Source organism: Macrobrachium rosenbergii, chromosome 43 (assembly GCF_040412425.1).
Source record: "Macrobrachium rosenbergii isolate ZJJX-2024 chromosome 43, ASM4041242v1, whole genome shotgun sequence".
Lineage (NCBI taxonomy): Eukaryota > Metazoa > Arthropoda > Malacostraca > Decapoda > Palaemonidae > Macrobrachium > Macrobrachium rosenbergii.
Genome location: NC_089783.1, coordinates 25332261 through 25359367, shown reverse-complemented (window position 1 = coordinate 25359367; position 27107 = coordinate 25332261). Strand labels below are relative to the sequence as shown.

Sequence of the window (27107 nt, the reverse complement as noted above, 5' to 3'; positions counted from 1 at the left end):
CGCAGGGTTATTGCTGACTTGGGGCCCACGGACCTGGCGAAGCAAGAAAGAACAGAGTCTCTCCGCTTAAGAACCAGGTTAGCCAATAGGTTTGCCGTCTGGTGGGTGAGGAAGAAGTAAGGAACCGACAATGTGATCATACTGGAGGGGCCAGGCAGGAATAATGATGCCAGGAAGCCAGGTGGCAGTGGCACGGCATGGAGCAAGGCAGGCGTGGCTGATACCTGGGTGCCCAAGTGCGAGGTGACAGTCCACGGGTAGCTTGGCGAAGGACGTCATGGTAACAGTTGACGTGGTGGAAGTGGCGCAGCATGGGTCATCACAGGAATGCTGGACAGATGGGAAATCAGGCCCTCCAATGATGGAAAGCCAGGTAGACCAAGGTGCAGCCATGTGGAAGCGAGGTCCGCAACCTGCCCGCCAAGAGAAGCCTCGACCGCCAAACCTGAAGGCAAAGTCGGGTCAAAAGAGGAAGCCTCTGCTCGCTCTGGGGGAAAAAACTTCCCAGAGTGAGGAGAGGCCCCAGAGTGCATGTCCTAATCATTCGCTCCCCCACGGCCTTCCACACCTGACAAAGCAAGTGAATATGGCGAGGGGAGTCCTCACCCGAAGGAGAGGCAGCAAGAAGGGGAAGCTTGCTGGGAGGGAGAAACGATCCTGACGGGTTAGCCACCAAGGCAGTCATCGGGGGCGTATAACCCTCAGATGACGCCTTGGCCGGCTTCCTTCAGTACTGTCTCCTCCCCTCAAACCTCACCCATTGCTCGGCAGACCAGGAACAATACTCTGAGCAAGGAGAGTTACGAGAACACACGTCCCCTGCAACTGGAGCACAGGGCGTGTGGATGCATATCAATATGTGAGCGGAAGCTATTGCACTTCTTCCCCCCTACCCCAGGACATACACGCTGGGGAAAGGAGGCCTTACGGGACTTAACATTCATTACAACCAAAAAATAAGAAAGATCCCACCGGGAAAACAGCTCAACAGCGGTCAGGGCAGAGACCGAGAAACACATCAGCCAACGACGGCCGAAAGCAAATTGGAATGTTTACATCCGGGCAGGCGTTACTCCCGCCTCTCGAAAGGTAGTCAACTGCCTAACCACCTTGTTCGAAAGTTCAACGGCCGTTTCCAGCTTCGCTGAAAGTAATTCCTAATGTACAGGACCGGCGGTTTGTAGCCTATATCGTGTCGGAACAAATGTATTTTTTCCTTTCTTTATGAAGCTGTTTCCCATAACAGAGGTTGGTTACCAACATAAGAAAAGGCAATAAGCTTATTGCCTCATTTATACTTAGGCTGCTGAATCATGGATAAACCCACTGCACTGGAACTTCTGCATCATCAGCCTCTTCATACAATCACTCACACACACACACACACACACACACACACACATATATATATATATATATATATATATATATATATATATATATATATATATATATATATATGATATTTTATGAAGGAAGTAGCAGATAAAGACATCCTCATCCTTTAACAGTTTATTGTTAATGCCCACGGAGTCGCATTTCCAAGGCTATAAAATATATTTTAAGTACATTAGTATCTAATATATTAAAAATATTCCGTGATGACATGTTATGACAACAGCTGTTTATGAAGTAAAAACAATTAAAACTAGACAAACGAACTAAAAATAAAAGGAGTTCACTAAAACCTTAAAATAACCCACCTATATGAAAGCAATAGTGAGACTAACTTAAATACACAAGAACAAAGTGAGGAAAACCCGTTGCCCATGCTAGGGCTTAACAATTGCACAGAAGACGATTGAGTGTTTAACGACGGACAGTCTTTTTGATGATTTTAGATTCTGAGATAGTTAAGTCCAGAATAACAAGACCCTTACCTTTATTAGGTTTTATTATTACGAAGTCTTCCTCTTTTGGGATTAGATTTTTGCTTGCCTTATTTCAGACCTAACTACCAACAGTTCTTTTACCAACAGAATCGCTCTTTCACCGTATTAAGACTTTGCCCTGATGAGCCAGAGATGAAATCTGAGACTGCAGAACACTCATTTCGAGGTTCTGCAGTCTCAGATTTCACCTCTGGCTCATCACGCATTTAACAATCTAAAAACGAGGTGAACTCGTTTTTCAACGAAGATGACTTCAGTATTTTAAAGAACCTAGCAAAAGAAGAAGACATCGTAATAATAAGGGTTTTGTTATTCTGGACAAATATGAATACATAGAAAAAATGGAGGATATCTTAAATGATCAATCAAAATTCGAAAGAATACCTGATTATCACAATATTTTCAGAACAGAGGTCAAAATTAACGTATTTTTATGAACACCCAAACAAAATAACGCTATTAATAACACTTACCAAGCCTTTTTTCTTTACCGGGGCATCATATGGTATTTTGTATGGTCTCCTCAAGGTCCACAAAGGAATTTCGTTACACCCAATAGTCTCCTCGCGGAATACACCAAATTATAATTAGCCAAATTTCTAGTTCCTCTGTTAGAACCCTTAACAAAATAATCTTTTGCTAACCAATTCCACCAAGTTTAAAAAGGACATTCTCCGGCAAGACTCGGACTTATATATGGTAAGTTTAGACGTGGAATCCTTGTTTACCAATGTCCCTGTGGGGGAGACTGTTGATATAGTTTTAACCAAACTTCTTCCAGATCAGGATGTAGCTTTTAATCATTTTATTAGGATTTTTCTTAAACAGCTTTTAGAGTTGGCCATGCTGGACACGACCTTTGTCTTTAATGGCATTTTATATAGACAAGCTGAAGGGATGGCCATGGGATCACCATTATATCGCGAACGTCTTGATGTGCTCCCTGGAGGAGCGCATAACGGAAGAATGTCCCATTAGGTTCCATCCACTATTTTATCGGAGATACGTTGACGACACGTTCGCCCTATTTCTTTATGAACGTCATGCAAAGTCCTTTCTGGAGTTCTTTAACCATCAACATCCAGATATAAGGTTTACCATGGAGAGGGAGATGAATAACATTCTTCCCTTCCTTGATTTTATTTCCAGGGGTGACTCAGGGTTTTACGCAGGTGTGTATAGAAAAAAGACATTTATCGGCTTGGGAATGAATTTTTGTAGTTCTTGATTCTTAAATTTTAAACTAAACTAAATTTTAACCCTACTCCATAGAGCTTATACTCACTCATCAAGCTGGATCACCTTCCCAGACGAAATATCATTTCTAGTGATTTATTTGAGTAATAACGATTTTCCTTCTCGGCTTTTTTCAGACCCCTGAAGAAATTGTTAACTGATAAAACAACTCAGCCAACACATATATTTACCGTACCGAAGCTGAAACTGTATGCAACTTTTCCTTTCGTGCAAGCGTTGTCAGTACTAAATTTATTATATCACCAATCATTTCACTAAAGGCAAATGTGTATCTTAGACAAATTTATTGGATCCACATTGAGGCTGAGTGAAAATGAAATAAGACTCCATTTTATGATTTTGCACTCGTCTGTTTTCAAAAACAAAAGGATTAATACACATACATTACTGAAAAGGGCATTGATTATCTCTAATTGCATCAGAAGTGACGTGGAAGATATATGGATGTGTAGCTGACGGCAGATAGCATCATACAGTACACTTAATTATGTAACCTGATCATGCATTAATAGTTAATTGAACCGTGAAAGTAGTGGCCACTGGGCATAGTGACTTGGCGACTGTAATCCCAAATGACAGGGGCAGATATTGAATTCTCAGTTTGGAGTTATGATTTTGTTGGATCAGTTACTTTCAGGATTGTTAAATACTTTTAACAGAAATAATCAGTGCAGTGAAGGAACGAAATATGATAAGTTCATGCTTTGAATACGGAAAACAAACAGTTTTGGTTTTTACGCCAAGAAAGAAGAAGAAATGTAAACATCCTAGCTATTTTGGAGAGTCGTTTACTCTCAAACTTAGCAATAAATTTCTTGCAAATTATGTTCGTATGCGAAGCATTCATGAGTATATAGAATGAAAGTAGTTTTATTTAAGATAATTACAGTTTTAAAAACGATTTTATGTATATTTTTGGAATTTTCTGCAAAACTTAATTTGTTATAATTTATATGAACGTTACCAATATATGTGTAAGTTCGTCCATTGCAATTTAGCAAATTAGCTCTCTTGTTTTCATTGAAAGTAAGTGCTATTTAGGAAGCCGGGGACTCTGTCTTCCAAATTTATTAAATTACTGGTTGCTAATATGATACATTTAATTGCGTGCTATTATTATTAAAATTAAGACTTTGTTACTGACTAGGTTACTGGAACTTGGAAAAGAAGTCTTTGCCGCCACCAAACTAAATAATCAGCCGGCATGTGAGTTATGGCTTGCCAAACGGCATGATTATGATATGCCTTAGTGTAGTTTAAACTTTGATTGACCCGTCCTGGACCAGCGAGGTCTAGTGATGGTCGAGTTATATAAACAAAAATTGATCGACAATTGTTTGCAAATTAGGCTTAGGTAATGCTAGGCTATAGCCGGCTTCGGGTAGAATGCAGAGTAAGGGGTCAAGAATTATTTGGGGTCCAGGATGGGCGAGTCCCATCCGGTCACGTTATGACACGGCGTCCGAGGTTACGGTAGGAAAGATAAGTTTGGTTAGTTCATATTTCCTCCGGAGTGTCTACAAAGCCTACAGTAAACCTGACCCCTTACCCTGCATTCACTCTAGACATAGAGTCTAGAGCTTCATATCAGTGGGCTATACGCCTAAAGTGAGCTAGTAAAAAACTTGTAACACAGTTGGTAATTCTAAGCCGGCTGTCCGCGGTGAGCTAGACTATGGCAATTAACGTTTTTCTACATTATTTTACTTGCTTTACAGGAATTTAAACTAATATTTTGTCGGCCGGCTGTAACTAAACTGTTATTGACCTTTGAAGACTACATGACTTGAATTACCTAACGCGGGTAAGGTCTAAGCCGGCATTCCGTGGCGAGCCCACCACTCCCCTCCATAGCTAATACGGCAAAATTGTAACCAGTAAACACCCCTACGGTACGTTAGGTTGGTATTTTTCGGGGTGTTTACTGGTTACAATTTTGCCATATTAGCTATGAGGGGGGGGCTTGGCGCGGAATGCCGGCTTAGTTCTACACTGTCGGTAGTGTAGTCTTTAAAGGTCAATTACAGTTTAGTTACAGCCCCCTGACAAAATATTACTTTACGTTCTTGTAAAGCAAGTAAAATAACATAGGAAAACGTCAATTGCCATAGTCTAGCTCATCACGGACAGCCGGCTTAGAATTACCACACAGTTGCTCAGCCAAAAATCCTGTTCCCCTCTGGTGTCCCTCCATACTTGCCCCCTTAAAGGGGTAGTGCCATCAGTGCACCTCATGCAGTGCACTGTAGGCATTACTTAAGGTTCTTTGCTGTGTCTCTCTGGCCCCCTAGTTGCAACATTTCATTCCCTTTACTGTGCCTTTCTTCCCACCCTTCACTAACAATTGTTTCATGGGGCAACTGCAAAGTTTTCCTCTTGTTACACCATTAAAACCTTTGTACTTTCAATTTCCTTTGTATCTCTGAATGACCTCATAGATCACAGCATTTCGATTTTGTCCAAAATTTTATATGCTAATCTCCCACACTTGCTTTGTGGTAATAAACAGTCAAAACATAAAATACAAGGCAAACAGGGAAATATGAGTTCATGTCATTAGTGGGAAATTATTAAACTATACAGTTACCCTGTTTAACCTTTTGGCTATCCATTCAAGGTGTAATTATGCCAGGCTGATACTTAAGTAAATTAATATATGATCTAGGGTAGCCTAACCTAGCCTAGGCTATCAGAAACTCCAGATTGCTAGTGTTAGACAGCCACCCCAAAAGAAAATTTGCTCGCATTAACAATAAAGTTAAAAAACAAATGTAAACAGTGAGAAAAACATACAGTATAGCCAAAGTATTTGGGGTAAAATTAAAATACAGTGTTTGGCCAGAAATTAAGATATAATACCAATACCCTACTGACTACCCATGCAAAGTGTATTACTTTCACAAAACTAAGGCCAGCCTAGGACTTAGCCAAGTCTAGATTATAATATTAACCCTTTGTACATCATGTGGGAATGCATAACCTGAAATGTCAAGTAGGGGGACCAAAAGACCCCAATATAATTGGCGGATTTCCGGCATGCAATACAAAGTTACCAGTTTGAATTTTGTGCACATAAGGTATTGCTTTGGACTTTGTGCCACAAGACATTTCATCATGTACCCCTTTTGTGCTTTTTTTTTCCTTTAATGAAAAACAAATTTAGAATTGTTAAGGGTTCCTATTCATTATTGTTAGGTAAATCACTGTAGGTATCATTATCACCATCAGAAATAGGAGAATCTTTTCAGGTCTTCCTTACTTACTGTAGAATAGATTAACAGGTAGTGATAATGTGACAAGGTCAGTAATATCGAGGGACATGTTGAATTGGGAAAAAAACTGGTACACAAAATACTAGGTGGGGTATCAAATAATCCCCATGATGATTGCTTCCTTATAACTCTTAAACTATATTATTTGTTCGAACTTTATTTCCCTATAGACTGGCCGAGTACAAACACATTCATAGATGGTTAGATCCCTAAAACAATGAGTGGCTAAAGGGCATGTTATTAAAAATAATTTTTTACCAATCTGACCCCATCTGGTATATGATGGGTTAGCTGGCATTTTTTAAAATGTGTGGCTATTACATGGCTACTTTGGAATATTTTATCAGCTCAGCAGGTTTTAAGTCCTTTTGGTGACACCACTTGTCTGAAGTGCTCACTTTTTCTTTGGCTGTACAGTACTGTACTACATTTTAGACATATCTGTACTGCTAAATCACTATGATGGTTATTGAAATATCTTCCCCCTTCAGTTGACTTTCTGATTCACAAATTTAGCTCTGCCTTTGACTGTGGCTGTCCGGTAACTTTGCTAGAAAACATTATGAAGATGAAATGATGAAAAATTAGTATAAGGCTGAAATGTAGAAATGAGTTGAGTTCCTTGCTAGCAATGTAACAGAAGAATTCCTGTTCTGGGCCTTTAATGAGTACTTGCATAATTCTTAGATTTAAAAAAAATACTGAATTTTTTTATATGCAAGTATAACTGATTTTGTTTTTCTTTCTAGGTAGAAATCAATGCTTCGGATGTATTCTCCTAATAATGTTAGAATTAGTCAGTTGAATTTTCAAAGGTACTTTGAAACGTCGTCTTCTCTCAGTTCTCAAAGGTTGTCCAAGGTAAGAATCTGAGTGATATATTAATTTGATTGCTGTAGGTATAGTAAATATACCGTAACATCATTCATATTGTGTCTACCAGCATAGTAATGTGACATTTTTATAATAAAATAAAGTTTTATATGTACTTACCCAGTAATTACTTAGCTAAGAGTTTCTAACTCGACGGCAGCTTCAATTTTGAAATTCGCAGTAGCGATAGTCTTTTGTTTATGTAGGTGACTAACCCCGCCCACTTTCGGGGTGAAAGAGAGAAGCAACTATGCCAAGAGCTTCACTTTTGTTTATGCTCTACAGCCCATGTGAGGGGAGGAGGGCGGGCTCCATTCGTAATTACTGGGTAAGTATAAATAAAACTTTATTTTATTATAAAAGTGTCATTTTTATATAAGAAACTTACCCAGTAATTACTTAGCTGAATCCACATCGAAGGAAGTGGATTTCATCAACATCTTGTACTCTAGATATTAATAATGATAATGAAATGAGAACAGAATAAATAGGCTTAGCATTGAAACAATGATTTTTGTTTCTTACCTGGTGAGAGAGCTGCACCTATTTGTTTTCTCGTTGTTCTTTCATTAGTGTTTTGATCCCACATTGTTCTTCCTCCCTTCACCCACCTTTGCTTGTTTGCTCAATAGAGTTGTCATTTTATTTGTGAAAAATAAGGAACTAGAAAAAAACTGCAATCTTAAAGATTGAGATAGTTTAGTATTGAGAAGGGGTTAGGAACAGTTGGTCAGACAAGCATTAAATAAGGAAATAGCAGGACCGAAACCTTCAGGAAGGCCCAGAAAATCATGAAAAAAGGGGATAGATGAAGATCAAGGCCTTATAGGAGTTTGGGAAGAAAAAAGCACAAGACAGAAGAGTGGGGAGAACTCATTTCATTCTAATCCCAAGAAGGAAAAAGTTGACATTAAAAATGTTATGATGATGATGATAATATTTTAACATAGGCATCTGCTCTTGGAGCATACACCTGTATCACATTCAACTTAATTGGTTTTCCTCTACAATTTATGAGAATTGGGGGCCCATGCACATTTTGGTCACTGGCTCTGACTCACTCCTAACTCCAGCCAGTCCAAAAAGTCGCCCACAGACAATTCCAGCAGCTGCATCTGGCTAACCTCAGTCTTGTTTTGACTTTGCATAAAGCAAACATGGACTGTTCTCTTGAAGAATTGTAAGCTGTTTAGTATTAAATAAAATATGAGAGAGAGAGAGAGAGGAAAAACCAATCAGGAAAGAGAGAGGAAAACCAATCAGATCACATACTGTATACCTCTCTCTCTCTCTATCCCTTTCTAAAAGAATATTGTTCTAAGCATTGGGAGATGAGAGAACTAACTCATATTTTTTTTGCCATTGTATTACCCCAACCTTTTAAAATTGTGTAGATATAATTAACATAATTCCTTTGCATTACTTGCAACAAGTCTGCTGTGGCTGCCCTGTAAGCTTACTTTTGCGAGAATTTGTTCATTATCAGACATCACATCCTCTCTTAGTCTTCCTTTTTTCAGTTTATCTAACAACACATTGTGTGCAGCATTTCTTTTTCCTTTATCATTTTACTTTCTGCAGACATTGTGTTGTCTGTCTAGTTCAATAAAGTCACTCCCAAATTTTTTGTCTATTGATGTATCTGCCATAATGTAATGATGTTACCTCCCCAGGAGCTGCTGTGAAACTAAAGCCAATTTTACGATGCCCCCATACACATTCGGACAACGTGCCTGAAGTGAATCGGACATGAAAAAAATTTGGTGTTGGCAGATCTTTTGGCTGTATGATGCTACCATGCACAGTAATTTTTATTTATGATCTATGTGGCTGGATTGTGTATGGGACCCCCTACTCTCTCCAATACTGTTCAGTGATTTTTATTAGACCAAACAAACTTTTTGACTTCATGACACCCATACCACTTTACACTCATTACAAGCAGTCCCCAGGTTACGTCAGGGGTTCCGTTCCGACGCCACGCTGTAACCTGGAAAACAACGTAATCTGGAACATTGCAAGAAAAATGTATAAAAATGAGAAAGAAAGTGATGAAAGCCTCATCTTTAAGTCTCTGGGTGTACTATACAGTATTTTACATCCATTCTGATGTGGTGTGCCTCCAAAAACCTCTAGATTTTGACTTTTTTGTAGCTGTATGTACTTTTACTGTTCCATCGCGGCGTAGGACAACGACATGACCTTGGAACATCCGCTGTAACCTGAAACCGATTTTTTTATGAATATATTTGAAAAGCAACATAACCCGGGGACTGCCTCTACTTGCACAAACCAGAGTAGGAATACTGTTATACCATCAGAGTTTGCTCTGCTAGTATCCTTTTTATCTCTCTTGCAACATTACACATGCATCCTAACATTCTACATAGCAGTTCTTAACCTTTCAGAATTGTTCTTGTTCGGTTGCTATCTGTCACACACAACACTTGTTACCAAGTGCAGTAATTGAACTGTTGCTTCCATTTACAGTCGACCCCCAGTATTTGCGGGGATGCATACCACTACCCCTGTGAATAGCTAAAATCCACAAATACTTGAAACCCCTCTAAAATTGCTTACAACTGCCTATTTTGATAGTTGAAAACACCAAAAAACCCTCTACCTGAATATTTTAATAGTTTTATCACAGAAAATGCATTTAGTCATGAAAATGATATGAAAATACAGTATTTTGTGAATATTTCTCTCTGAAAAATACCGCAAATAGGCGAATTATCTGCGAATAATGTGTATATATGTTCCATAGAGAAATCTGCGAATAGGTGAGTCCGTAAATCCGGAACCATGAATAGGTGGGGGTGGACTGTATGTAGTTTTTCTTATTTTCCTCTTGCTTTACCATGATTATTCATAGCTATAGAGTGTAAGGGCACCAATCGTTTTCCTTAGTGATTAGCCAAACACTGTACTTTATGCTTACCCAGCTTGCTTCGAGTTATCATTTCCATTTGCCTTCAAGGGTCATCCTGTTCTGCTGCTTCAGTCATGGACTACAATGTGTTGGCAAAATCCATCTCACTGCCTTAGGCTTACCAAAGTCAGCTGCTCTCAGCTAGTTTTGCCCACAAGCTAAAATGGTTCTCTGGGTTATGGTCATCAGTCATCACCATACTCTAGTGACATTCTTTGATCTACAAAGGAGAAATAGATCTAGTACTTTGGTGTCCTAGTGGGAGAGTCTTCTTATGAGAAGAGATTGATTCTTATGATAGGTATCACACCATCACTGAAATCCTTGTACAACCCTTCAAGTGCTTTAATTTTACTCTCTTAAGCAGCTTGTTTTTACTCAAAATGACCCACTCAAAATGACCCATAGAATTACCAGAGCTTGGGCTCCTTACCTGTCTTAGTCAAGTTCTCCCTTATATTCGGTAGATTTTGTTTAGCATTTTGGTCATTCAACAGTTTGAGCTTGACACCTAAATTATGATGTGAACAGATATTAGTGATGGGATTGTGGTAAAAAAAAAATTGTATAAAACAAAAATTTTTTCAAACAAACCCATCACTCACATAATAATTTCCCATCACCCAATCCTGCTAATATCTTGTGAACTCATATCCAGACTAAATGAAAAATAAGGCAGGTGACTGATGGATACTGATGCTCCAGGTAGCTCTTGGGTCATACTGCCACAGCGCCTCTGTATGGCAGACGAAAAACTCCAGTTTCTGGGACAATTGAAGGCCATGAATATGGGCATATACAAGTGTTGGGTTTGTATGAGTAAAATTATTCTTTTTTACAAAAGATTTCGTTTTTGATAAAAGAGAACTTAGAGCCATATTAAAGTTGAACTTGTATTTTGATGACATGAAAATTATTGTTTTCAAGGAGACTACATATATGATTCTATTTTTTCAGAAAAAAGAAAAGAATAGGATTATTGACCCTAATGAAGAAAAGTGTAATTGTGTTGGTCCACCCGACCCTCTTTCAAATTTGAGGGTTATAAAATATTATGTTCCATCTGATGAGACCCAGCTGGAGAGAAAATATCGCTTGGCCCAGCAAGCAACACATGAATTCAACCAGAAATTTTGGGCAGATCATAATGAAAAATTTAAAAAGGTAATAGAAAAAACTTGTACTTTATACTGTACCTGTTCTAAAAATAAAATCTTCACATTTGTTCAATTACTGTATATATATATATAGGTGTATGAGTATAATTTACAAGCACATTACTTTCAAAAAAGCCTTAACGGGAGGTAAGGAAAACTAAGGCTGAGGCATCCTCTCCTAGCTCCCTGTCTCATCTATATTTTGCCTTGCAAGGCATGCGCTATATGATTGTAAATTTTTTTTGTAGTGTACCTTCAGCCCCAGTTACATTTCTATCTACCTTTTAAATTTTATCCATCCCCTTTTGTCTCTTCTCATTTGGCTGTTAGACCTCTTAAATTTTGCATGCTCTCATTTTCACTTTTCACTTAGTGACATATTCTTTTGATGAGTCTTGTGAAAGCCTATCAGAGTGACTTAGAGGTCTCCTTAAACTACTTTGTAATAATAACAACATACTTTTAGTCATCATCAAAATTTAATGTGCTCATTGTTTAAAAATATACTATATATATATAGCTGTATGCATTTATAGCTCTCTCTCTCTCTCTCTCTCTCTCTCTCTCTCTCTCTCTCTCTCTCTCTCTCTCTCTCTCTCTCTCTCTCTCTCTCTCTCTCTCTCTCTCTCTCTCTCTCTCTCTATGCTATTGGATGAGGGGCATCTGAGAACAGTTAAAACCACAGTCACACAGTTTACAACCTGCTCCTGACCACCTGTGACCACAGGTTGCAAAAAGTTTGGAGGTTTCTGTTGACCATACAGTTGGTTGTCATGGGTCTCCTTACACCTGATTTGGTTGCAGAGAGGAAGTCGATGCTGTATTCAATTCCTCTTGGCAACCGATTTTGTCATAAGGAGGTTGCTGATGGTTGGTAAGTGGCCTGCCATCAGTGGGCAACGGGTCTGCTACCACCCAGCCGGTGGTAGGTAATCACCTACAGGTTATCCACCTGTGGCCAGCCAGTTTGTGACTGATGGCTGAGTGGTTGCAATAGGTCAGAGGTGGTTGCTGACCTGTTTGCACCTGCCAGTGACTGCAGTGTCTGACTTGATGACTGATGGGCCACAACTTGCAGTCCGGTGGAGACCATCGATGATTGTCAAAGAATGTCACCAACAGGGAAGATGGTGATGGGTGACTAACAAAAAAAGTGATGGTTGCCAGCCTAAAACAACTGGTGGGTGCCTAATATTTGAGCAGTAGGCACCAAGCATTCAACTGGTGGGTGTCTAGTCATTTGACGTCACCAACCAATGACAGACCAACCACAAACTAGTTGCATGATGGTGGTCAACTGTGCACCCATCATTCACGAATCAGTTGCCCACTGGTCGTATGATTGGTTGCTTACCTCAAAAAAACATTCACTGGTCGCCGGTTTTGGAGGCTTCAGGTGGTCGGAAGCTGGTTCTAAGCCCAGTGTGACTGGGGTTTAACTAGAAGTAACACTCAGAACCTGGCCTTATACTTGTTCTAAATTAAAGTACCCAAGCTTTCTCACTATTTTTCTAGCTCTGTTGGCCGTCCATGTACTCTATACTGTCATGCCTGACCCTTCATTGCTAAACCCTGCATGACACTGACATGTATTAGACATGAGGTAGGATGAAGTTTAGTGGGTTGCTTCCTCATCCATAGAATTTCAGTAGCTGCCATGGTTGAGTAAAGTAACATTTTAACTTTCAGCTATGGTCGTAGCAATGGGTTCAGTCTTGATAGAATAACAGTCCTTAAGTAGATGCGTTCATCTGTCCTTTAAGTATAGTTTCACAGGAAAATACTTAGATGAATTACAGTAACCCACTTGCCATGGCTATTCGTCTAAAGAAGCAAAATAACCAACCATGACAAAGAAAATGTACAAATAGACCCAACCTTGACTCATTTTTATTTCATGGAAACAAAAATTGGTCAAGGTTCTTAGTGTTCAACAAGTTTTGAAATAGTATTAAAACTGGAAAACTGGCCATCAAAAGAAATAAATTAAATAATCAAAATGAGTGGCTCATAAAAATAATTGGTCCAACTTTCTGAGAAACACTTAAAAATTATGAAAATTATTAACATAAATGTTAAGTTACAAAACATAACAGTGAACTCCATTGAGGGGAAATTAATGCTAGCCAAATAGGAAGATAACCACAAATCAATCAATTGATGCAGTATGGTCAATGGTTGGTTCAATCAGCCCTATGGCACCATACCAGCCAGTGAACTTGGTAGATGTAGGTGGCAATATCACCAGGCTTGGTGACCCTAACAAGAAAATGAAGGATCTGTGTCTGAACTAATTCCTCATAGGTAACTATAAGCCTTCAGGCACCCTACAAGATATACTGCCATGTGAAGTGGGCTAAAACCTCTGTAGCTTGCCTGTTGTCTGCAATATGAAGAAAAGATACTTGGTTTCTTCTTCTGACGTACATTCATGGACATGAAAGCAATTCACTTTTTTTGCAACATTAGACCATGCCACTCTAATCCATGACGGTCTTTGTACATTATAACGTCCCAGATTCTCTGTGATTAACAACAGCAAGATCTGATATTAGTCAGACCAAAGGTCATCTTCCCCAAGTTTATCCCCAGCAAAATCTAAGTAGCTATAAGATTCCAGTTTCTGAGAGCTGTCACACTTGTGGCTCTTGATGAAGCCATTTAGAAGTTATTTCTTATGGGAAGTTTGCCCATGTCTAATGCACCCAGGTTGTCAGTGGAAGAGTCAGATTTTCCTGACTTTGAAGTACAGATGAGTATTCAGAACTACTTTAAATCATCTCTAGCCATCTCTGCCTTACCTACTCCTAAGGTATGAGGAAGACCTTTGACCTCATTTGATACAGCTTTGTCATCAGGCTTTTCTCATAATGAAGCAGCCAATTATTGATGCTTCAAGTTCAACCACAGAATAGCCAAGCAAGTCATTGTGGAGACTTGGACAAGCAGCAGAATGCAAGGAGAGAAAAGTAAGACTTTAGAACCTTTGGTAGGAATCCCCAGTAGCTTAAGTGCCTTTTCTACATTTTTGGCATCCATATATGATGTATTTCAAGCCTCTAAATAGCATGTCTCAGTTGTATGCTTGTTTGTTTCTAAAAATATCCTGCAAAACTGAAACTGAATACAAATGCCTTTTACAGTACTCTTCTGTGTTCTTTGATATCTTGAGAAAACCTTTGTTAAGTTTATAGGAACCTCGGTCCCTGGCATTCAACAATTCCAAGAGTTCTCTTGGTTCTCCCAAGTATTCTCCTGACTTAAACATCATCTTAAGTAATGATTGTTAAGTTTCTTAGAGCCTTGGTTTTTAACATCCAACAGTTTCTAAGAGCTTTCCTAACCCCTAAAATCTGGGATGTTTAGCAATTTGGTCTCCTGCCAAGTAGTGATTCTGGCCCATATGCACATACACACAAGCACAGGTAGTCCCCAGGTTACAGCTGTCTCGACCTACACCGTTCCGCACTTACGGCACTTTTTAAAATACAGTATATTCATAAAAAATTGGTTCCGGGTTACAGCTAATTTTCCGAAGTTACAGTGCCGTAAGTTACATCAAAATAAAGTATTTTTAAATAAAAGGCTGCTGGGTGAGGTTAAAACTATAGCTATGTAATTAATTACTTGGTAAGTTACTTATATGGAAATAGGGTTTTCCTACATCAAAACCTGTTTTTTCTTTTGGAGAATAATCTAGGAGTCTGGAAACTGAAGTTTAGGCATATATATATGATTTTTTGTAGGTTTGTGCAAAAAACTTGCTATAAACTTAATTTGTTCCTACATGAATATAAACCCATGGTCTTTACATATAGGATTAACTTTCAGCGAGCTGGAGTCCGGCCATTAAACTTTTGCAAGGTTGGTTATGGTAACAGTTACGGATGGTATGAGCGGAAATGCCTCCCACCCAGTTGGTATACATTCAGTTATGCGCAGTTTTACGTTTGGCAGCAGTTTCAACGAGATGTGTGTTCCTTTCTCTGTCCTGCCATTTGGCTTTCTCTTCTGTGTTTGAATTTATAATATGACTTTTTTTTATAAAATAAGGTTTTATATATACAGTACTTAGCAAGTAATTACATTGCTCACAGTTTCACTCGCCAGCAGCTTTAAATTTTGAAATTCATGGTTAGCACTAGTTTGCTAGTATAGGTGACTTGACCCAGCCCACTTTCAGGGTAAAATAGGAACAACTCAGCAGAGAGTTCAATTTGTTTGTGCCCTTATACCCATGTGAGAGGAGGAGGGAGGGCTCCGATTCATAATTACTTGGTATATATAAATCTTTATTTTATCATAAAAATGTCATTTTTATATATGTAACTTTCCAAGTAATTACATTGCTGAATCCCATATTGAACAGAGGTGGGGTACATGGGCATTTTCTACCCCAAAACATTAGAGATGATAATGAATTAGTGAATAGAAAATTGTTAGCACTGATACAATGCTTGTTCCTTACCTGGTAAGAGAGCTACTACAGATAGATACTGCCTCTGGTTGGCACTCATCTTAACCATGCAGGGTGTGGAGATGTAGCCCTGGAGTACCTCTGCATCAGTAGGAGCTTTGCAGTGTAGGACAATTCCAATGGCTAACAAAGCGTATACAAGTACAGTAGTTGCCCCTGCCCTGGGCGCAGTACCATAAAACAATCAACCAGGCAAAAAACAAAAACGTCACCTACACCACATAATGAAAACCACCACCCAACCACTAAAAATAAGACTGGTGGGCACTCCAGGTACACAGTACCCCCCAGGCTCCCAAGACCCAACACCTTAGGTCAAGGCGAAACGAATAAGGAAGGAAGGAAGGAAAGCTTCCCCTGCTTCATCCCCAAAAACCATGCTGGCCACCAACAACAGACCCAAGGTACTGCACTTCCCGAACACCGTTTCAACATCACATAGATAACGAGCAGCGAAGAGTGACTTACATCTCCAATAAGTCGCTTGTAGAATCGAAGATAAGAATAAATTATGCTTGAAGGCTAACAAAGTGGTGACCTCTCTGATTTCGTGAGGCTTAGCTTTGAAAGACAGCAAAACATCCTCTCCAATTTGAGAATGGGCTTAAGTGATAAGATTCCTCAAGAAGAATGACAGGGCATTCTTAGATAAGGAGCGAGACAGGTTTTTAACCGAGCACCATAAGTTACGCGTAGGACCACAAATCTTCTCCGTTCTATGTAGATGGTGCTCTAACCAGGCAAAGGGCTCATTCCTCATCTTCTGGGCCCAGGATATCTGTTAGGCTTTTAATAACGAAGGAACAAGGCAAGGGTTTGGATGGGGTCTTGTTTTTGGCTAAAAAGCCAAGGGTGAATGAACACACAGCATTCCCTTGGGAAAATCTGACTCTCCTGTCGAGAACATACAGCTCACTGACCCTATTAGCCGTTGCTAGGGCCACAAGAAAAAGGGTCTTCCTAGTAAGGTCTCATAGCAAAGTTGAATAAAGAGGCTCAAAACGAGGACCCAAGAGCCATTTAAGGACTACAGTATATCCAAATTCCATGAGAGAGCCTCTAATCTCTTAGGTTTGGAGGTATCAGAGGACTTGATAAGATCAGATAGGTCTTGATTTGAGGAAAGCTCCATACCCATGTCAGAAAAGATCAGATGGGCCTTGATTTGAGGAAAGATCCACACCCCAGTGTTGGAAAACAGAGTTCAGCAATGCCCTGTAACCTTTGATTGCAGAGGAGGAAAGGCCCCTAGATGTCCTCAAATAAAGAAATCTGCAACGTCTGCGAAGACGAGATGTTATGTCTTCTACACCAGGCTTGAAAGATTGTCACTTGGCTGGTAGACTTTGCTGGAGGATTGCTGTCTACATTTCATACTAGCCTCTGAACCTGATCTTGAAAATCCTGTCTAAGGAGTTTCCTGACAGTCTGTATCCTGTCAGGGGCCAGAATGGACAATCCTTGATGATAGTGCCTGAAGTGGGGCTGTCTGAGCAGACTTGGTCTCTGTGGTAATAGCCTCAGGAAGTCTATCAGAAGCTCGAGGAGATCTGGGAACCATTCTCTCTGTGGCCAGAAAGGGGCTATTAACGTCCTTGTGACATTCGTGTGGTCGTGAAACTTGTTGAGGACTTCCCTTACCATGCAGAATGGCTGGAAGGCACATAGATCCTTGTTCGACCAGTCCTGTAGCATGGCATCTGTTGCCCATGCTAGAGGGTCGGGGACTAGCGAACAAAATAAGGGAATATGATGATTCTCGGAGGTCACGAAAAGATCCATGAGTGGTCTCCCCCACAGTTTCCTAAGATCCGCGCACACCTGTGGATGAAGAGTCCACTCTGCGGGGAGTACCAGATTGCGATGGTTCAACTCGTCGCAAGGACGTTGAGCTTGTCCTGGATGAACTGGGTTACTAACATGGTCTGATTGCAGTCCACCCATAGAAGAAGGGACCTTGCTGCCTTGCAAAGGGAGAAGGAGTGGGTCCCACCTTGCTTCTTTATATATGACAGGGCCGTGGTATTGTCCGAGTGCATGGTCACTGTCTTCTTGTAGACTTCTAACATAAAGTGCTGCAGACCTAAATGAATTGCTGTCAGTTTCTTGACGTTGATGTGCCAGAGTTTCTGTTCCCTGGACCTTGTCCCTGACGCTTCCTTGTTGCCTAAAAGAGGCCCCCAACCCAGATCTGATGGTCTGCATAGAAGTCTAGGTTGGGGCTCAACAGGAGGAGGGGCTTCCCCTCTGATAGTCTGCTTTCTGACCTCCACCATAGGAGATCTTCCTTGATTTCCTGAGTGATAGGGAAGACAGACATGTCTGGATGAGCTCTCCTGCTCCAGCTGGCCCATAGATAGAACTGAAGAACTCTCATATGGAGCTAGAGTGCCGAGAAGGCTTATCCATTGGTTGGCCAAACAGGTCTAACGGGAGAGGAAATACTTTCTTCAAACAAGGGGAAATACTTTCTTCAAACATGACTCTTCTTTTGGGGGACAGAAAAACCTGAAAACTCCGAGAGTCTATCATCATCCCCAAATCATGTGCTAAGTGAAGAGTCTTCTGAAGGTCTTCCATGCACCTCTCCTTCAAAGGTGATTGAAGAAGCCAGTCGTCTAGAAAGAGAGAGATGTTGACTCCCATAAGATGAAGCCATTTGGCAAGCAGCGCAAGGACTCAAGTGAACACTTGCAGAGCTATCGAAAGACCGAAGCATAAAGCTCGAAACTGGTAAACTCTGTTGCGGAACACAAACCTGAGGTACCTTCTGGAATCTGGGTGTACAGGGATGTGGAAGTAGGCATCCTGCATGTTGATGGTTGTCATCCAGTTGCCTCAGCAAATGGATGACATGACAGAGTGACTTGTTGCCATCTTGAATTTTGTCTTTTCAACAAAGAAATTCAAGGCACTGACATTCAGGACAGGTCTCCATCCTTCTGATGACTTTGGGACTACAAAGAGACAATTGTAGAAACTGTCTGACCTGACATTTTCGACCACTTCAGTGGCTCCCTTCTTAAGGGGGGATGAGACTTCGTCCAAGAGGGCCAAAAACCTCTCCGAGCACACGGAGTAGGCGGTCAACGCGATGGGAGTGCTGACTAAGGGAGGCTCCTCCCTGAATGGGATGGAGTAGCCCTCCTTCAGTACTTTCACAGTCCACTGCTCTGCTCCCCTTCTGCTCCATCTCTCCCAGAAATGGAGGAGCCTGGCTTCTACCAGTGCATGGAGGACAGGATCCTCACTTCGTGAGGAAGACTTGGAGGAGGACTTCTTAAATGAGTGAGACGAGAACTGGAGATTCGTCCTAGGTCTGGATTGTGCCCTTGGTCTGCCACCGGGAAAAGGCAGTGGCTGAAGGGGAGAAACGGATTTGGTGCTAGCAGTTGAAAGCTCTCAGGGGCTCCTAGTCAACCAAGCTAAAAGGTCCTTAGTACAGTAAACCCCCTGTATTTGCAGGGGATGCATACCACACCCACCCACAAATAGCTAAAGTCTGCAAATACTTAGAACCCTTCTAAAAACACTTAGAACTGCCTATTTTGATAGTTCGAACACACAAAAAAAACTAAAAATGCTTATACAGGTATTATCCTACTTACAATGGGGTTAGGTTCCAAAAAAAAAAACCATCGTTTGTTGGAAAAAACGTATCTCAAATACAGCCTAGCCTACACTAGGGTATTCAGTACCATGTGGTAGCCTAGCCTACACTATAAAGTATACTCTATACATACACAGTATAGTAATTATTAATATCAGCTAATTCTGGAGGTTCATGCAGAGTGACTATGATAATTCAGTACAAAGAGAAATTGAATAGCAAACAAAAATTAGCTTGACCTACACTATGGTATATTGTATACATATATGGTAGGCCAGCCTACATTATACTGTACTCTACATTCACATATTGTATTATACAAACATTAACATAACGAATATGCATCTTTTCCATGGTTCTTTTAAAATGTTATGCCCTAATTCACTGTATCCAATAATATTGTATATATTCTTATGTTGCTTTTGTATTATAAAATGCGATCATAGTGATCAATATTTTGGTTTGGAAATCAATTATGCAGTAAGTTTACTTTGCCGTATTTAACTCAGTTCAGAGTGTTTTCTTGCTTCTAGTTAGCATATATGAATCTCTAGATACTATATTTATATGGGGCAAGGTTATTTTTCTTTATACGAAGTGTTTTTAAGTCGAAATATAACTTAAATATGTCTCGTTGTGAAATTAATTTAGCTATTTTTTTCATTAATAGATGACGTTGGCCGTGTGGGGGCATTTGTTTTGTGTACAAAAAATCAAGATTCCATTTGCTGTTTTCCCTTGATTTTATCATAATACGAGCTTTACGTATTTATTGTTTATCGACGTAAAAATAGCAGTAATGGGTTCTTTCGTGCCCAGTAGTTTTGATTAAAATACATTCTCTCCAGTTTTAATTACGGTTGAGTTTCGTCCATGTTGCCGATGCATGATAATTTGTAGTCACTAGCAGCTTGAACATTGTTTTCTCAACTTCAGCTACAACTTGCAGCTTAAATTTAGCAGTATATTTCCTTGCCGATCTTTTATCCATAGCGAATACGGGTATAATGTAAAAATATATCAGTCCTATTCTACTTGTCATTTGTACAATAACTACGGTACAGTAATTGTTTACTACCATACGATGGCCGAAATACAAGCAAAACGGCTGTCGTTATCCGATTCGGTGATAAGCAAAACAACACTTTCTCGTTCGGTTGTTTATGGTTGTACGCATTTATGCAAGAGTATAACGTTACTAAGAATACTTTTATCATTCTCTTTTACTTTTTTAACTAGGAGATGGGATAAAGAGACGGAGGAAAAGAAGTTGGTCTATTGTAATTTGGTCTCTCTCACTGCCTGAGTGTACGCTGCTGCTTGCGCCCATGCAAAATTTAAAAATATTTTATAAATAGTGTCGTATAGGCATTAATTGCTTACCCCATTGCAAAATCGAATTATTATAACTTGAGCACTACCTGGGAACCTGAGTATTTTAATAGTTTTATCACAAAAAGAGCATTTAGTCATGAAAATGAGATGAAAATACAGTAATTATTGAATATATCTCAGTGAAAAATACCGTGGATGGGCAAATTTTCAGCGAATAATGCGTATATATGTTCCATAGAGAAATCCACAAATAGGTGAGTTTGCGAATCGTGAGACTGCGAATACAGGAGGTTTACTGTATTCTTCTTCTTTAGATCTGAAGCAATGTTGTTGATGGCGGATTGAGGGGAAAGGTGCTGGCAATCAAGAGGAGAGAAAAGCAAAGCGGATTTCTGCGAAGAAGTGACACCCTTTGTGGTGAAAGAGCACCAAAGCTCCCTCTTTTTGAGCACTCCCATGGCAAAGAGAGAGGCTAACTCTTGAGAACCATCCCTAATGCGAACCTTATTAGTGGTCATGACTCATGACTAAAGCACCACTGGTGCCTCTTCTCAGGGCTGGAAGCCTCGGAACTCGAGGACAGCCTACTCGCTTCCGTAAAGACGCCTTTCCAACGGCCATCTGTCGCAACCTGGAACTTGGTTGATTGATTATGAAATTTAGGTGCTGAAGACCAAGCTCTGGAACCCATCAGGATTATTCAGTGCGGAATGAAGGTGAAATATATAAATTAATGATATGGTTGATAATGCATAGGGAATGATGACACACTAGTAAAATTCAGTGTTAAAATATAAACGTAAATAACGAAGAATATTAGATAGAACCAAAAAATAAATATACATTAAATTTTTATATTTAAAATTTATACTTAGTATATATAAAATAAATATTAATATAAAATAAATATTACTAAAATCTTTATTAAATATACAAGATCATATCTAATTAAAATAATCAGATCCTTTCAGATAACCCATAAGGTTATCTACCTCAATGTCATCATTTAAAATTTCTAAAATAGTCTTCCCAGTTAGTAAGTACTTTGCGTTACAACAGGTCCAGTCGAGGGCCGACCACCCATGGGCAGACCCAACCGACCTCCCTTGGGCTTCTGGTATGACTTCTCCCAGGTGTAGGGGAGTACGTCAGTGACCTTTGCCTAGGAGTATCGGTGGGACGAATAGCTACCTCCTCCACTGTCACTTCACTAACACTTACTTTCCACTTTATCCATAAGGGCTTTCACTGATGCCCCTAATTGGGCCACTGTATCCACTGTAAGACCTATCTTTTGGTCAAAATTACACACTAACTTCGACTCGAGGCTGGCAATGAGGTCGGGGTCAGAAATGTGGGAGCCAGGTGAAGGAGAAGGTGGAATAGTTGGAGGACTGGGAATATCCTCACTGGAAGACGTTACAGAAAGGCTATCTACAGTCTTGCTTTCGGCTCTAAAGATCACCTTCCTCTTCCTGTCTCTATTCAGTTTAGCTAAATGAGATCCCAAAACCTTCCATTTTGTAGCATCCCAATCTTTACATTCTTTACAAGTTAAGTCAGTGGAACATAATTGCCTCCTACAGTCCATGCACAAAGTATGAGTCATAAGTAGCTTTTGTTAGTCTTGTAAAGGCTGCAATAGCGCAAGGCTAACAAGTCATTAATAATAAAAGTCTCAGTAAGTGAAAAAATCTCTAATCCAAGGAAAAAAAGTCTTAATCCATGACAAAACATCTTGTAATGAAAACCTATCATAAATACAAATGCCAAAGACTACCAAAATAATCAGTATTCACCAAACAAGATTCAAGTAAAGGAAAAGTGTTGAAATTTCAAAACCAAGCTGACTGCTCACAACTGAACTTCAGTTGAGAGCTGGCAGAAACAAGTTGAGGTCTCTGCTGAGTTGTTCCTCTTCTACCCTAAAAGTGGGGGGGGTCAAGTCACCTACACTAGCAAACTAGCGCTACCTGCGAATTTTAAAATTATAAGCTGCTGGCAAGTGAAACCGTGAGCAAGTAATTACTTGGTAAGTTGCATATATAAAAATTCTGTTATTTTTTTTATACTCTGCATACAGTATATTGATATACTGAAACACTCCAAATGTTTTTCTGTCTCTATAATGATATATTCACTTATTCTTGCTATAAAGTCAGCATAAGTTTCGGGAGACTTTCTCCTTATATATCATTTTACTTATTTTGTTGTGTTGCCTTTTCATAATTATATAAACCCAACACCCATCTCCTTCGTGTTTGTTTTGTGTATTCTGTTTCCCTGAACAAACAATGTATTTTATTTTCAACTACACAAGTTCTTGGAATGTTGTAATGTATTAGTCTTTCAGATGTATAGATTGAGAGGATAGAGACAAGGCGGGTTGTTCGTGTTTCCAGACGAGGGTTTTGTATCAAGTTCATACGAAGGTTCTTGCTTAAACCTAGCAAGTTTTTCCCCTCTCCTGCAACACAAAGGTTGCTGTCGTAAGATCTTTGACAGTGCGTTTAGTCCCGACCTGCTCCCATATGTAAAGACTGAGGGTTTGTATTCGTGTAGGAACAAACGATAAATTTTTTAAAGTGATTTGTATTTTTCCTAACATACAAACCTGAGGGACTTGCATTAAGGGCCCACCTCTTACCACCCTTCATTCTCTTACCTGGGCCAAAAGGTAAACTGCTCATAACTGAATGTATACCAACTGGGTGGGCGGTGCTTCAGCCCTTACCATCGGTAACTGTTACCATAACCAACCTTGCAAAAGTTTAACGGCCAGACTCAGCTCGCTGAAGGTTAATCCCATGTATAAAGACCTCAGGTTTGTATGTTAGGAAAAATACAAATTACTTTTAAAAATTTGTCATGTTTGATAGTAAATATAAAAACTTCTGTATTACAGATGAAGGCAGAATTTATCAAGATGAAATTGAAAGAAAAATATGGAGACTGTGAAAAGGATAAGAAGATGCTGTCTGCTGATGAAATGTCCCAATTTTATAAAAGGTTTCTGGATGACCACAGACTAACACACAAGCAGTACAATAACGAATGGTATAAGAGAAATATTGATAATCTTGTTTTAGCTGCAAGAGTTTGGCTTGAGCAGACTTTAAAGACAAGACGAAGATGAATATTTATTCAGAGGTAGAAGTAATATGAAACTTATTGTCCGACACAACACTGCTGCAGTTAATATTGTGCACTAATACAGTTGTTACTTATACAAATAGTAAGATGAAATTTATCACTGGGTCAGTTTGTCATAGAAGAATTTATCTAGGTTAGATAAGCTTTCAGAGTATAATCTCAGGGGTTCAGCTTATTTCTAGGGTTTTTAACTCTTAAGGAGCCTTTGCACTGTCCAGCAGTTAGTACGGAAGAAACTACCTGCTGTTTTTTTGCTTTCTAATTTATTAGTAGAACAGAACTCATGGTTATACAGTATTTTCATAATAATTGGACTGCATATCCCAGAAGTAGTACTGAATACTTGTGATTTGTATCAGTCAGTTTCAGAGGACAAAAGCATTTGGAATTTTGCTGATTTCAGACGTTAAACTTCATTCTTTGACCCATGTGACTAAACTTGATATTCATTATTTAGATCACCTAAAGCTTGAGGTTTGTACAGTACTATGTATTATTGGAGAGGAGTATGAAGCTTTTTGGTCTTGAACCCCATGACCAGAATTGTTTTGATACACTGTATGTTTTACAGGATTGGAGAAAAGATTTACATGCAAATGAATAATGCACTAATTATATCAGGTAAATCACTCCCTCGAAATAGCCTTATGTTTTGGTTTCAAGTGGTTGACTGTATCTCACATATCAGAAAGGCCCTCGCTTCAGGATGGGGACAATGTTGTTACTATCATGATAAAAATGTGCATACCTTGTGATCCATACTCTTTTTTTTATTTTCTGTAAAGAATCATGCATCAGCTTGGCTCCATGTCAGGTTCAGAATTAATTTTAATTCATCTAACCACTTAAAATATTTTGTTTTTTCTTGAACTAGGGATTATTTACATCCTGTTTTTAGTAAGTTAACTAAAACTTGAGAATTCCTCAATTCTTCCTTTTCGTATTAAATTTATTTTATAAATAAATTAAATACTCCATGTCAAATAACTTGAACTTCTAATATAAAATTTAAGATTTCCTTGGCAAGTGTTGGGAATTAGTACACCAGAACATTTTCTTATTTTGTCATGTGTCAACCAAAAGTAAAAATAGTCTGTCTTTGTAAATAACTTGAACTTCCAAAATAAAATTTAAGATTTCCTTAGCAAGTGTTGAGAATTAGTATGCCAGAATGTTTTCTTATGACGTGTGCCAACCAAAAGCAACCCTCGATTCCTTAAACTTAATTTTGTTTATGATCCACATATGAAATGATTGACAGACACCTGACTGCAACATTATTTATGCTTTGATTATAATTAACAGTTGTTCTGACACGATACACAAACCATCTGTCCTTTACATTAGGAATTACTTACAGTGAAGCTGGACACGGCCGTTAAACTCTTGAACAAGGTGGTTAGGCAGTAACTACCGTCAGGTGGGCGGGAATACCCACCTGCCTAGATGTAAACATTCCAGTTTGCTTTTGGCCATCATGCGTTGCAGATGTGGTTCAGATCTCTTTGCCTGACTGTCGTTGAGCTCTTTATTTATCCCGGTGGGATCTTTCTGTATTTTTGTGCATACTGTATATTGCATGTGTTTGATATTTATTAATATACAGACCCACAATTTGTGATACCCTTGCGTAGGCCGTCAGTCCCCTGCATCTGTGTCTTGGGTTTGACGACCAAGGGCATATTTAGAGGGGCGTAAACAATGGTAATGCTTCTCTTCCAGTAGCCCTTTAATTAGATACTGAAGGCGTTCCCCTGTATATTTGGATAGACTGTATTAGATTGGGATGTAATACTTTCAGTTGACATTGAACATCCAGGTGCAGTAGTAGTAGGCTGGTTCCTTTGGGATATCTTTGCCCCCTTCTTGGGCTCACGCCCTCCATGTACAAGGGCATGACCTCTACCGTACTACTTGTGCCGAGTGTTGTTTTTTGCCACCTGCGCTGTGGAAGAGTTGTGGGGGTTGCAGGCGTCGTCGGTAAGTTTCCTCAACTTCAGTTGTCCACCAGGTCTGCGCCCTTGGTGATTCGCCTTGGTGGCCTTCCCTGGGACAATACCAGGGCCCCCCAATGAATAACCTTCATCACTTGCAACCCTTGCAGTTCCCGAAGGGGCCAAGAGCTTCAGAGGCCGCTGCGGTCCTCTCTTGCGAGAGCGTTCTCGACCAGATGAATACTTTCCTTCAGACAAGGAGTTCATTCAGGTCGAGACATCAAACTCCTCCCCCGCCTCGACAAAGTACAAATTCTTCTTGCTTCAAAGGGGTCATACCAACTACAGGTTGTTCTGACTCTGCTTCATCCAAACTGGGTTCTCTCTATGCTTCTCCTTGTTGTGAAGGGTATTCTCTTCTGCAACGAAAGGTGGCGATCTGGAGGACACCTCTTGGTTTCCTCCAGACAATCTCCTGATGGATCCACGATCCTTCACTCTTAGCTTTCTCTCCTCGGATACAACCATTCCTGGAGAGAACCCACGAGGTCTTTCTCCTGCTGGTCTTCCTCCAGGTAGGCCCCCCCAATGAATAACCTTCATCACTTTCCAGAAGGGGCAAGGCTTGCCTTCTGGAGACTTGTCTTGTCCAGGGGTGAGTTTTCCTACACTAGGCAGCAATCTCTGGGCAATTCTGCTGCTAAGAAGAAGGACTTTGTCCTAATTCAGATCTCCAGTTTCATAAGTCCCGAGTTGGTTCAACCCTTAGGGATGAACCATTATTTGGTTCTGCCTTTCTCTTTCAGATATTTGCCAGATACCACTGTAATCAACGTTTGTACCAGGGCACTGCCTTGTCCTTTGGACAATGGCCAAGACCTTTGGGTCTTAGTCATCCTGGCTCACCTTAAGTTCAAGCCAGCCCTCTTCAGCTCCTAAGAAGTCCCAGGCTTTGGAAGAAGATCACGGAAACACACAGCCTCCTTCTTCCATTCAGGGAAAGTGAGCATAACTGTGTCTCTTTCCACCCTCTTTTCCATAAAGAAGGAGGGCAGAAGGGAAGAGAGGAAGAAGTATCAACCTGGCAGAAGTTCTACTGCAGATACATGGATGAAGTGATACTTGTCGAGTCTCTGGACCTGGCAGCGACATTACCGAGATCTGGGAATGGATTCCTTCAGAAGCGGGACTTCTAAGGAACTGACTCTCTTCTGG

The 27107-nt window shown here is 39.9% G+C and overlaps 2 protein-coding genes across 3 annotated transcripts in view; both read left to right on the top strand.

Moving 5' to 3' along the window:
* ATPsynCF6 (ATP synthase, coupling factor 6) overlaps positions 1-27107 on the top strand; it is a 147810-nt gene that overhangs the window by 81765 nt on the left and 38938 nt on the right. The gene's annotated exons all lie outside the window — the stretch shown is intronic.
* Coa8 (Cytochrome c oxidase assembly factor 8) lies at positions 4070-25102 on the top strand. 2 transcript variants are annotated; one of them, XM_067086724.1, is made up of 5 exons: positions 4161-4175; positions 4297-4355; positions 7171-7282; positions 11184-11390; positions 23711-25102. In XM_067086724.1, the coding sequence occupies exons 3-5, from the start codon at positions 7181-7183 to the stop codon at positions 23939-23941; spliced, it is 540 nt and encodes a 179-aa protein (XP_066942825.1). In that variant the 5' UTR covers positions 4161-4175; positions 4297-4355; positions 7171-7180; the 3' UTR covers positions 23942-25102. The 2 variants fall into 2 exon arrangements, with proteins under 2 accessions (XP_066942824.1, XP_066942825.1); XM_067086723.1 differs by lacking the exon at positions 4297-4355 and having other exon boundaries at positions 4070-4175.